At 38.7% G+C, this 13,157-nt stretch overlaps 1 protein-coding gene and 1 pseudogene across 2 annotated transcripts in view; both read left to right on the top strand.

Annotated features, from left to right (window-relative positions):
* The window catches only part of LOC135706698 (nucleolar protein 58-like), a 35,122-nt gene extending 24,124 nt beyond the window's left edge, over positions 1-10,998 (top strand). For both annotated transcript variants that reach the window (XM_065228351.1, XM_065228352.1), the window contains 4 exons: positions 8,835-9,272; positions 9,572-9,972; positions 10,261-10,733; positions 10,794-10,998. In XM_065228351.1, coding sequence (XP_065084423.1) covers positions 8,835-9,272; positions 9,572-9,972; positions 10,261-10,733; positions 10,794-10,979 — 1,498 coding nt within the window. In that variant the 3' untranslated portion in view covers positions 10,980-10,998. The remainder of the gene's footprint in view (positions 1-8,834; positions 9,273-9,571; positions 9,973-10,260; positions 10,734-10,793) is intronic.
* LOC135706702 (U4 spliceosomal RNA) lies at positions 5,712-5,842 on the top strand (annotated as a pseudogene).
* Positions 10,999-13,157: the final 2,159 nt, after the last annotated feature.

The raw sequence follows: 13,157 nt of genomic DNA, 5'->3' as shown, positions 1-13,157 counted from the left end.
GAGAAAGAGTGAAAAGAACAAAAACAGGCGAGTGTAAGAATCACTGATGGATTGTGCTCACGGCGGCCTGTCAATCCTTCTCACAAAGGCGAAAATAATGATAGTGAGAGAGAAAACACCACACTGAAATATTTTGGTTTGTCATTTTCCAATTTGTCAGTTGAAATTTTTCAGCACTGGTCTTCACTACCTTAGGTCGTTTAAGAAGGTGCTGCTTCATAATCGCCCAGTACTTCTCGATGGGGAGGAGCTCCGGAGTGTTGGGAGGGTTGAACATTTTCGGCACGAAATTGACCTTATTGTCCGCATACCACTTCAGCACGTCCTTGGAGTAGTGGCATGAGGCCAAATCCGGCCAGAAGATTGTTGGGACGTTGTGGGCCTTCAGGAGAGGAAGCAGCTGCTTCTGGAGGCACTCTTTTATGTACACCTGTCCGTTCATCGTGTCCTGGGTCACGAAAGGTGCACTCCGCTTCCCGCACGTGCAGATGGCTTGCCAAACCAGGAATTTCTTCGCAAATTTGGACATCTTCTGAGTGCGGACATGCTCCGGAACGCTGAACTTATCCTTGGCCGTGAAAAACAGGTTGCCGGGGATCTGTTTGAAGTCGGCCTTCACATATGTTTCGTCGTCCATGATGCAGCATTCAACTTTCGTCAGCATGTTGAGGTACAACTTCCTGGCACGGGTTTTGGCGGACTTGTTCTGCTTCTCGTCGCGATTAGGGGCCTTTTGTACCTTGAACGTTCGAGCCCAGCCTTAGTTTTGGCCTTCTGGACAAAACTTTGGCTTAGGTGCAGCTTCTTAGCCACATCCCTAACGGAGGCGTTCGGATTTCGGTTGAAGGCCCCAACTACGCGGTTGTGATTTTTGGTGTTGTACGGAATACTTTTTCCTTCACTTCTGGGCTTCCGATCGGTGGTCAACCGTTCCTCGAACCGCTTAATCACTCGCGACACCGTGGAATTCGCGATTCCCAACGTTTAAGCGATGGAACGATGTGAGAGATCCTTGTTCTCGTGATGAATGCGCAAGATTTTATCACGCACGAGCTGTTCTTTCGACTCCATTTCCGCGAGTTTTGATCACAGGACTTTAAAACTTGCAGGATGTAAATAATGCACTATGAACTAAATCCACCCAAATTTTCATTAAATTCTACCAAACGGTTAAAAAGTTAGAGCAATTTCATAGTGTGGCAATTTCATCGTGGACACCCTTTATACTAATTATTTCATTCTAATTCCATGAAAATTGCGGGAGCACAAAAGTTCCAGAAATTTAGAAAAACTTCGAAAACTTCACAGAAGGACAGTGGTATTCAGAAACATTTCGAGAACTTCATAGGAAAAATTTGGGAAGTTCTCAGAATAGTCCATTTCATATTCAACGAAAATTTCGATGAAGCTATCCTCCGAATACAATTTTCTTTTAGTTTTTTATCGGAATTACCTTGAAATTCTCCACAATAAGACATCCTTTGGAAAGATTATCAGAATATTCATTGAATTCATTTCAGATTTCCTTTTGAATCTCATTCCTTCCCTAAGAATTCTACTCACATTGAAAGTCTCCTAAGAATTCATTGGCATTTCTACTCACAATTTCCTTAATTTAATTTAATTTCTCATAATTTGTTTGGAAAACTCTCCTGAATTTATTTCCAAATTCCTTTGAAGATGTCCTGGAGTTATGATCAGATTTAATTGTAATCTTTTTTTCTTTTCTTTTTTTTTGTGATTTTTAGCCGTAGGCTAGTTCATCACATCAGTTTAATTGTAATCTTTCTTTTAGTATTTTCAAAAAAAAAATCGAAGTACTTATGCTCCGAATTTGTTTTCTCCCACACACTTTATGAAATTATTCTCAGAATGCCCTTGGAATTTTCCTTTGAAGTTCACAGGAGTTGTGCTCCTCAGAAATTCCTAAGAGTTTTCAATAAAATTTATTTTTAATTCAATTCAGGGTCACTTTTTAGTCACTATTTTTACAACTATCAGTCACTATTTAGTCACTTATATTTTCAACATGGTCACTAAAATCACTATTTTTTACAGCAGTGATGGCTACCAGCCCTCACGCTAACTTGAAAGTACTCATTAATGAGTAAAAAAGACCCATTTTGAAGAAAAGTGGCTTAACTCATTAATGATTAAACAATTTTACCCATTAATGAGTATCTGATACCCATTAATGATTAACAATTACTCATTAATGGGTAACAGATACTCATTAATGGGTAAAAAATTTACTCATTTAATGAGTTAAGCCACTTTTCTTCAAAATGGGTATTTTTCAACCATTAATGGGTACTTTCAAGTTAGCGTGCTGGTATCTGTTACTCATCAAGGCATACATTTTATTCATTTTTGTACTAGAAATTACTCATAAATGTGTAAAATTTTAGTCATTTTATGGGTAGTCCCATTTTCTTTCAAAATGAAAGAGTTTTTTGCGATTACCATGTAAAGGATTCAATTTGGACTATAAAGTATGCATATACGGCTAAAACGGGACTACACCTAAAATGTGTGTATTTTTTACACCTTTTATTAGTATCTGTTACTCATAAATGCATAATATATTTTTTTTCATTTTTGTACATACTAGCAATTACTCATAAATGTGTAAAATTTTAGTCATTTTGAGTAGCCGCTTTCTTTCAAAAATGTGTACTTGATAGTCATTAAAGAGTTGCGATTACCATGTAAATAAATTTTGAAGCTATCTGTAATAATAACATTCCGTTTGGTGTTAAACTACGCAATATTAAGAAATACTAAGTGCGGGTTGTGCTTAATATGCCGGGAATGGGATAGTTAACTCTATTGCTTAATTTTCGAAAAGAGCGAATGCTTCCGTTATGGCATGTGTCCTGTTGTGTGTTCGGTTATGACATTTGGGAATATCATTTACCATGAAAGGGTGCGTGGGATGGAGTCAGGTGGCCGTGATGGAAGTACTCACACTAAACAAAATATATTTTAGACAGGAGGCTAATCTCGGAATGAAGCATTTTTATCACAGAAAATTGTTACTTAAAATGGACGAAGACATGATTGATATTGTAAGACAATGTAGAAAGCTAGCATAATCAGGAGATATAGAGACATTTTACTTTTAGGCGGGCCCGCATAGGAAGTCAACTAGGTTTTAAATATGTAGAATAAATCTCCCATTTACATTCACATACCTGTTTGTATTAAATCTTTTATAGCTTGAACTAATGATTTTTTTTTTGACGAGGACTACGTCTTTAATTTCTATACTGGGGGTCACATTAAAAAAAATCAAAATTCAGCCATGTAACGAAAAATCGTAAACACGGACGCAACGATAGAGCGCAAATCCAACAACAGCACAGTGTGCTCAATGCTCGGTTGATCGACCAATGAAATGAAGGGAGGAGATAAGCAGCGATAATAAAAACTCTTGTAAAATCGTTTTCTTCGCCATTTGCTTTCGAGCAACGACGACGACAAAAGCACCCACATCGACCGGAGGAAAGGCTTCCCGCAATAGAAAGCATGACTAGGTAGGCCACCGTCATCCGGTCGGCATGGACTTGTACTGGTGTGGCCACCATTTGAAAAACAACCGGCCCTTTTCAGGACCACCAATTCAAAAACAGAAAGAGTTAAGAACTAAATGAACTACATATTTGTTCCGTCCACTAGCGGTCCTACGTCAAACTTCCGTTCGTGCCCCTAGACACAGACCCTTCTAATTTTTTTTATTAACTACTAGCTGAGTGTGCCCGGTCTTGCTCGGGATTTAATATTAGCTTGAGTTTATGCGCCGATTTAAAAAAAGCATGCTATATTGTACGTAGCCCCCCCCCCCCTATTATCTAAGGGGCTACCCCCTATGATTATCTCCTTATACCCCCACACTCGCCCCCACATGCCTAATTTGGTTCCATTTGCTTGATTAGTTCTCGAGTTATGCAGAAATTTCTGTTTAATTTGTATGGAAGCCCCCCCTTACAGAAGGGGAGGGGTCTCGAACCATCCTAAGAACCTTCCACGGCCCCAAAAACCCCTGTATACAAATTTTCACGCCAATCGGTTCAGTAGTTTCCGAGTCTATAAGGGTCAGACAGACAGACAGACAGACAGAAATCCATTTTTATATATATAGATAGATAGAAGATAGATTTGATAATAAGAGCTTTGTAATATTTCATCCTTTTCCTTTTTTTAAACAGTTAAATATAGTTAGACTTTAATCTTTCTCTAATATTGATTATTCGTTTCGAGATAGTTCAGATCGTAGTAAAAACTATTGAATGTTGGCGGCAAAAAAAAACAGAAATTTTAATTCAAATAATTTTCAATAACTATTATTTTATTGTTACTTAGCATTTGCAAGTCGTTTTAGGCATTTTTTGTTCATTTTCAACATTCTGTAGCGCATTACGTTTTGAACGTAAGTTTGATTTTTTTTTTGTCATGTGTTTTTTTTTTCGGATTTGAAAATTTACATAGTTAATTACTATTTTTCTTGTTGTTATTATTCTTATAGTTGTTAGGTAGGGTTAACTAGCCCATTTCCGGCCTATTAAGCACAACCCGCACTTAGTCTTTCTCATTTTAGCGCAGTTTAGCACCAAACGGAATGTTATTATTACTTATGGCTTTCAAATTTATTTACCCGTGATTACCTCTCACCCCAGCAGGCCTGGGTTCAATCCCAGTCGGCGCCGCCGGGATGTTCTGAGGCATAACATCTCTGATCACGCCTTCCTTCGGATGGGAAGTAAGGCCGTTGGTCCCCGGTTCATGAGTTGATGGGTCGATAGGTAGGGTCCAGGTGTGGGAGCTGCCTTCCTGGCACGTCGGTAGCATTGGTGCTCAGCACGGAAAACAAGATCGACGGAAAAAACAAACCAAAGGAAAAAAAAAAAAAAAAATATTTACCTTTCCGTAAGATTTGATAAAGAGAAGCTTTTTTTTGTTTGTTAATTTATTTGATAAGGCTCAACCGAATTAACTTTACAGAGCCGAGAATTCTTGGTCACTATACAATACATCTTAAAATTATAGTCAAAAGGTACAACACAATAAACACTTTATCTTCCGCTATCCAAAAAGCCTCCTCCATCAGAACTGGAGCCGCTTCCAGTAGTTTCATTGTATGGCAAATTGTTGTACGCCAACGAGGGTCAGAGCGTGGTCAGCACTCACATCACGAAACGATTGCTTTCCAAAGTCGACGACGCATCGACCGAAAGAACTGCTGATGAAGAACAATGAGGAGGACCACACAATGGTTGCTGCCGAGAAAACAGACGATCGCGTAGCACACATCGAGAGTAGCCTGCTTTTGTCGACAGCCGAGTGAACACTCCTAAAGAGAAGCTAATCGTTGAGATATTGTCAAAAGTCTAACACTGCTTCTTGACGCCAAACTCGGCCTAACGCAATGAAACACCATTGAAAAGCCAATGAATTCACTTCGGCCTATCGGATGAAGATAAAACATGATTCGGTCGAAGCGCTTCTTTTGTTTATGGGAATAATGGGTGCAAACCTTAATATCACGCGTTCTCATTGACTTCGTTCGGTAGCTTATAAACTAAAATATCGTACCAAACGCATAATTGACTTGTTAACTCTGAAATCATGGATTTATTTGAAGTTTTCTGCTCGATAGGCCCAAAATGGGCGATTAGGCAGAAGTAGTTCTCTACCCTACTATCTATCCATTAAACTTTGCACAGTGGCGTTATCGTAACCAGTGAGGTACAACCGAGGTGCGATTATTGCTAGTTGATAAGTATCTATCCATTATTAGGTTTTTCTTTTCTTTTCAACTATTGTTTAGATTAACGGCGTCGGTGGTGTAGTGGTATGCGTGATTGCCTCTTGTCCCAAAAGGCCTGGGTTCAATTCCAGTCGGCGGCGCCGGGATTTTCTGGGGCATAAAATCTCTGATCATGGAAGTAAGTCGTTGTTCCCAGGTCTATGAGTTGATGGGTCGACAGGTGTGTGAGCTGCCTCCCTGGTGTCGGAGCATTGTTACTCATACGGAAAACAAGATCGACGGAAAAAAATCAAGGAAAAAAATGTTGTTGAATCTGTCCTTGTAGTTTTTTTGTGTTTTCTGTTTATTTTCAACTACAAACTACTAGGCATGACTCTAGACTACTAGACTCAAAACTGACATACTCACACCAAGTATGTCATCGACAAAGCGTTCAGAAATCTTGGCTTTGTCTTCCGCTTCGTAATAACCTTATACTAAGACTGCCTCTACGTCGCACAAATTATGGAGCGTACGGAACGATTTGCGGACTGCAGAGAACATTCAACAGAATTGCATCTGTTTTCGACTTTCATCTCTCCCGTGATGCGCTTCGTCGAAAGTTTTCTTCTGTTTATCGCCGGCAGGAGTAACTGACTATAAGATATATGTTTTTTAATGTTTTTTTTTATGTTATGACCATGCTTGAATGAATTTTTTTACCATAGTTGATAAGGTTAAAATCATTGGGGCTTCATCCAGCCTGTTGATGTAAAACAACAATAAACAATAAACAGATTACTAAGAACTTCACATACATTTACTGCTTGAAATCGCTCTATTGCTCTCTCGTGCGATCTACGTTGGAATACTGCTCTGCAGTCTGGAGCCCGAACTCCAATAATGGGGCCGAGCGAATTGAATCTGTGCAACGACGTTTTCTTCGCTTCGCGCTCCGTAAGTTGCTTTGGAGATACCCACTTCGTCTTCCAAGCTACGAGAATCGCTGCCAATTGATCAATGTCGAGCCCTTATGTATCAGAAGAGATGTTTTCGTCGCCTGCAAGGAAGAATAGAAGCAATTCTGCAACAAGTGAACATTAATTCTCAACCTCGATCACTACGCAACAGTCTTATGCTAAGACTTCCACTTCGCATTCGCTAAGATGATATCGCATTTTCCAGTTGAGGGAATTGTAGAATATACAGTAACGTTTTTCTATTGATGGCGATTTTGGGTACGACGAACTCTAGGGCATCGTCTGGTAGATCAGCTGTTATGCCTTGTTCTTGAAGCATGGCTTTGATTGTTGTTATTTCATGAAAACTTAGGATCTTACTGTTTGTGATTGAAGCTTTTGACCAAATTATTGCATCTTGAATTTGCTCGAGTAAATTATTAATGACATCTGTGTTTAAAATTGTCGTTATTGTTTCTATCTCGTTTAGAAGTAATTGATTTGAGTTAACTCTTTCGGAAATAATATTTACGTTTTCCGCGAGTTTCTGCATTCTTTGATTGCATTTCCATCAGATTTTTTTTCTTATTTTCTGCTTCAATCAACATTTTGGTAAAAGTAGAACAATGCTGTGCTTTACTTTCTTTTCACCAACCGAGAACCAGGAAATACCTTAAAGTTAATATTTCCGCTACGTTCCTTCGTTTCTACTGCGTACTGATATAACGTACCATTAATAAAAGTGGGTCATAAACACTTGGTCTCCACCACATGACTTTAATCCGATATCCGTGATTGTTGAATATTTTCAAGACATGCTTATCAATATCAACCAAAACTGAAGAATGAACAATGCTCCAGAATTCTCTGTTTAGATCAACACTCTCTCTAATAACAATTATTTATTCAGTTTATAAAAAAATATTTTTCATACGAAATAAACGACTATCTTTTGAATATTCATCGTACACTACCACGATTAATTAGCTTTCTCCGAATAGTGCGCGAATCAGTGAAAAATCAACCAGTTAAAACATCCCACAAAAAAGCACTTGAATATGAGAATTCTTATCTTTTAAAACAACCTCAAAACAATTGTTAACGCAGAGAAATGATTTTTAAATTCAAATGGATATATTTTTGGCTCAGGGCCTAATATAGTTTTGTTATTGATTCAAATATATTATTCGGCTAATTCAAAGAAAAATATTTTTGAATCAACAAACCGGTTGTAGAGTCAATACTCTGTTTGTTGATTCTAAAAACCATTTTGTTTATTTAAAAATATGTTTTGTTGAATTAGTGGTACAATATGTTTGAATCAATAACAAAGTACATTAAGCCCTGAAACAAAAATCCATTTTTCTGCGTGTGTTGTGACCACAAAGTATTATAATATTTACCAACTACACTGGAGTCGCTTTTTACGTGGGGGGTACGTGCCGCGTAAAAAAAACTACCGAGATTTTGATTTTTCATGTGCCTAAATATTTTTTTATAAATCGGATTTTGATGCCATTCGTAATTATAGCATGCTATGGTCCATATAGACATATTTTAAAAATTTCTGTATTTACACCAAAAATTGTGATTTTTTAAAAGTATGCCATTCGATTACCTATGCTATAGCTTGAAACGGCCAGCGGCGAACAATATTTCATATTTTAAATAATATGAGTCAAGAATATTTTTTCTAGACAGGGTGAAATGGGCACATACAAAAATGGTGCACATTAGTTGCAATATCCACTTTGCGATTCCTGCGGTAGTTGTTCTATCTATTCCAATGGTGGTTTTTGTAGATATGCTCATTATTCTCCATGGGGGTGCTCAACTCGCCCGTACCTCTAAAATATCGTACCGTTGTTCATCAATCTGAAAACTGTATTTTTACAGGTCAAAATCAACTAATTTCACACTGAACCATCATGTCATAAACGAATAGCATTATATTGAAGTATAGAAGCCTTAAAATTTTAAATTTTGTTGCTTTAAGGCACCAAAAAATGTGTACATTGCTTAAGGTGTTCATTATGCCGCTTCCCCCCACATAAATATTCTCCTGACTGTCGCAGAAAATCAAGAGCGCTAGGTTTATCAACATAACATGTTCTTTTTTTTCATTATAGAGTCAAGTTAAAGCATTTTGAAAAATTTGCTGATACAACTGAAGCACTATCTGCTGCCACGGCTGCGGTTGAAGGGAAACTTTCTAAACCGCTCAAGAAAACCCTTAAAAAGCTCGTATCTGATGATGTTCAAAATCAGTTGCTTGTAGCCGATGCAAAATTAGGAAGTGCCATCAAGGATAAACTGGCCTTGCAATGTGTATCCAATACCGCTGTTCAAGAGCTAATGCGCTGCATTCGTTCTCAATCGGAAAGTTTGCTTTCTGGATTGCCCAAAAAGGAGATGGCCGCAATGGCTTTGGGTTTGGCTCATTCATTGTCTCGGTATAAGCTAAAATTCTCACCGGATAAGATTGACACCATGATTGTGCAGGCGCAATGCCTTCTAGATGATCTAGATAAGGAGCTGAATAATTACATGATGCGCGCTAGAGAATGGTAAGTTTCTTATTTGCAAATATTAACCATATGTGTACTGTCGCAATTCGCATAACAGTGTCATGCCCTGTGGAATTCTTATTTACAAGGATTTGATACGCGAACAGCGGCAATATGCAACAAAACCATCTATATTCATCTTAATTCTATGAGTACGTTTTATATGATGTCTGTGCTTTGCAAATGGACATCTAAATATGTCCTTTATTGATAAAAGCGTTTTGTACTGATGATGTACTCCGATATTATAAAAGTTCTATTGATACATCGTTTAAATAAGATCAATGTCGCTTTTCCAGGTATGGTTGGCATTTTCCAGAACTAGGAAAAATTCTGACGGATAATATTGCGTTTATTAAAACCATAAAACTAGTTGGAACTCGTGACAACATGGCCACCACGGATCTCTCTGATATCTTGCCCGACGAGTTGGAAGAAAAGGTTAAAGAAGCAGCGGAAATTTCCATGGGAACAGAAATTTCGGAAGAAGATATTGTAAATATACAAAACTTGTGCGATGAAATCCTATCCATCAATGAGTATCGTACACATTTATACGATTACCTGAAGACACGGATGATGGCCATGGCTCCAAATTTGACAGTGTTGGTTGGAGAAACCATTGGAGCACGTCTCATCGCACATGCCGGGTCGCTGGTAAATCTGGCTAAACATCCTGCGTCGACTGTGCAGATTTTAGGTAATTAAATGATGCCCATTCGGTGTGTACACTAGTCAGATAAAAGTAGTTTTTTCCCTATTTATGTATTATTTATTAAGTGAGCATATTATCTTTTTGTTTTGTGTTTATCGAATTAATATCAGATTAATTCTAATAAATAATATAAATTTTATCGACTCCAGTATATTGAGGATACAGTACTTTGTTATTTATCCATTTAAGCCAAGGCTGATAACAGCAACGTCAATATAAACCATACATATAAAGGATCCAGAGTTTAATGGTTTTTCTTCAACTTTCTTCTAGGTGCCGAAAAGGCTCTATTCCGAGCACTTAAAACTAAGAAAGACACTCCCAAGTACGGTATCATTTTTCATGCTAGTTTGATTGGTTCAGCTAGTGCCAAAAATAAAGGCAAAATTTCCCGATCGTTAGCGGCCAAAGCCTCTCTAGCAACACGTGTCGATGCCTTCGGCGAAGATGTGACTATGGAGTTAGGTACTGAACACCGTGCAAAACTGGAAATGCGTTTACGTATGCTGGAAGAAGGCAATCTGTCGCGACTTTCTGGTACCGGCAAAGCTAAGTCTAAGCTAGAAAAGTACCACTCTAAAAGCGAGGTAAAGGTATTCAAAATCGGGGAAGACAGCACTCTTCCCATCGGTAAGAAACGCAAGCTTTCAGAAGGTATTGAAATTGGTGACGAAGTCGAGGATGAACCATCAGACAAATCGATTGCTGGAGAGTCATCTAAGACGAAAAAGAAAAAGAAGCAGAAGGTAAGTAGCAATTTATGCTTAGCGACAAAAAATTAAACAAAATATCGTTCTAATTTCAAGGACGTTGAAAGTGCTCAAGCTTTGATGACAGTAAAAACTGAAGACGAAGAAATTGTACACACCGAGAAAAAGAAAAAGCCGCAAGAAGCAGAAAAAGCATTAATGCACGAGGAAGTCTCCCAGGAAGAAATCACTGAGACGCCAAAATCGGAAAAGAAAAAGAAGAAGAAGAAATCGAAGGAATAAAGTTTCATACAGTTACATTCATACACATTTTGTTCGTACGTTTACGGGTTGTTATCACAGCCTATGCTTCAAATTTAAGCCTTTCGTTCATACCAAAACGCTTCATTTTAGGCTTCTATAATGAAGTCCCGGACTTGCAGGAACTTCTGTTTTGACGCGCCTTATTCAGCTTAATCTTTTTTATTTTGGCTCTGGATCTCGTCCGGCAAAAAGACGTTTTGAGAGACAGTCGTCTGCGAGCGATCAATTTAGGTATGTACGTTGTACTCATGCATGGAAATTCATTTTTTTGCTCTGGTTCGTCATGCATAAGAGATACAGATTTGAGTTTTTAACAAAAGTTGTAGCTAATAACAAAACCTACAAAAGCTCTATACATTATTTTGCGGAATGAACGATGATGAATGATGAAAAAAGTTAGAGGCAAATGAATGTAAATGATTTCCCATGCCTGGTTGTACTTAAAAAAATGTGGATGTAATTTTTGAATTGCCCCTAAAACATTTAATTAAAAAATATAAACTTTCTAGCGGTTGAAATTAAATTAAGGAAAGTTAGACCCTCTGAATTAATAGTAAAGAAAAGTATCTCAAACTTAAATGCAGACCGCCACCACATCCCTGGCAAGACTAGCACTCGCTGAAGCCGTCACCGATGGTGGTGGTGTTAGTGTTAACTAACTTAAAAGCTACATTCATGTGTGCTGCATGGTTAAAAGTTTTTAATGGTGTAGTAATGCTGCAATCACATTCAATTATAATGCACTTCATTTCAAAAGCAAATGTTCTTTATGTCGAAAGTAACATTCGCACCTATACGAGAAAAATAAAGTTTTGTTTTGACGAACGAAAAGTTTTTCCTATTTCCAATCTGTTGGCGCGTTTACCGTGGCCCAACTCCGGTGGGTGGGAAGTGAACTGTATTTCTGTCGGATTGAAACATTCAACGCACTAATCAAATTATCACCTTAACACTACTTTTATTCTAACTAGTTCACTATTTCTCTACAGATTGCTTTCTTACTTCACTTGATGTAACTTGGATGGTGGTCGGAATAATACTTAAAAAAAACGATGTGTGACGATCGTTTGCGTTGTGTTTTGGAAGCTACTATAGCTTGTTTCGCACGGAACATACTCCGCCCGATTGATTCGTAGACATCACTCAGGGTTGGTGGCTCGTTGTCCTCAATCGGTAAAACTGCGATCCGGTTGATCGGTCGTCGGTAGGTAGCTCCGTTAGACGACACATCGATGGCTCGGACCAATCCATCTGGCTCTGGGAATACCTGCATGATGCGGCCTAGCTTCCAGTTAAGCGGTGGTTGATTTTTGTCCTCCAGTAGAACTACCATTCCTGGGCGAAGGTTGGTTGTCGTCTTGGTATTCTTTGACCTCGGTTGAAGGCTGCACAAATAATCTCTGGACCAAGATTTCCAGAAATCCTCACGCATCTTCTGTAGATGTTGCCATCTTTTTAGACGATTAATTTGGATGTCTTCAAGGGATGGTTTTTTTTTTATATATCTTTATTAAGGAGACTTTAAGCCGTTGGCTGGCTCGTCTCCGACTTCAAGGGATGGTTCCGGAACGGCTTTAAGTGGTCTACCAATCAAGTAATGAACTGGCGTAATTACCTCTATGTCGACTGGATCGGAGGAAATCGAAAACAGTGGCATAGAGTTGAGAACTGCTTCGATTTCGGTGAGTATGGTTGTTAGCTCTTGAAATGACAATTTGGAATAGCCAACCACTCTGCCAAATGTCTCTTTGTCGATTTTACAGCGGCCTCCTACAAGCCACCGAACTCGGTTGCGTTCGGCTGTATGAAATGCCACTCAATCTTCTTTGGCTAACAGAAGGACTGGATACGTCCTGCGAACTGCTGATCCTGGAACTGTTGATATAGCTGGTGCAACTCGTGTTGAGCTCCCCCGGAAGTTGGTGGCATTGTCAGAATGCAACTGTTGCACCATTCCTCTTCGGCTGATGAACCGTTGTAGCGCAGCTATGAAGGCGTCGGATGTGAGATCAGACACAACCTCTAGATGTACTACTTTTGTTACCATGCAAACAAATACTGCCACGTAAGCCTTGATGAGCCTGGATCGGTAATTTCCCATCTTGATCCAAACTGGGCCGGCGTAGTCGACATCAGTCACTGCAAACGGAGGTGCTG

This window comes from Ochlerotatus camptorhynchus, unplaced genomic scaffold (assembly GCF_037179485.1).
Source record: "Ochlerotatus camptorhynchus isolate MF236.1 unplaced genomic scaffold, CSIRO-AGI_Acam_v1.1 ptg000288l, whole genome shotgun sequence".
NCBI lineage: Eukaryota > Metazoa > Arthropoda > Insecta > Diptera > Culicidae > Ochlerotatus > Ochlerotatus camptorhynchus.
This window is presented reverse-complemented; position numbering and strand designations above follow the sequence as displayed.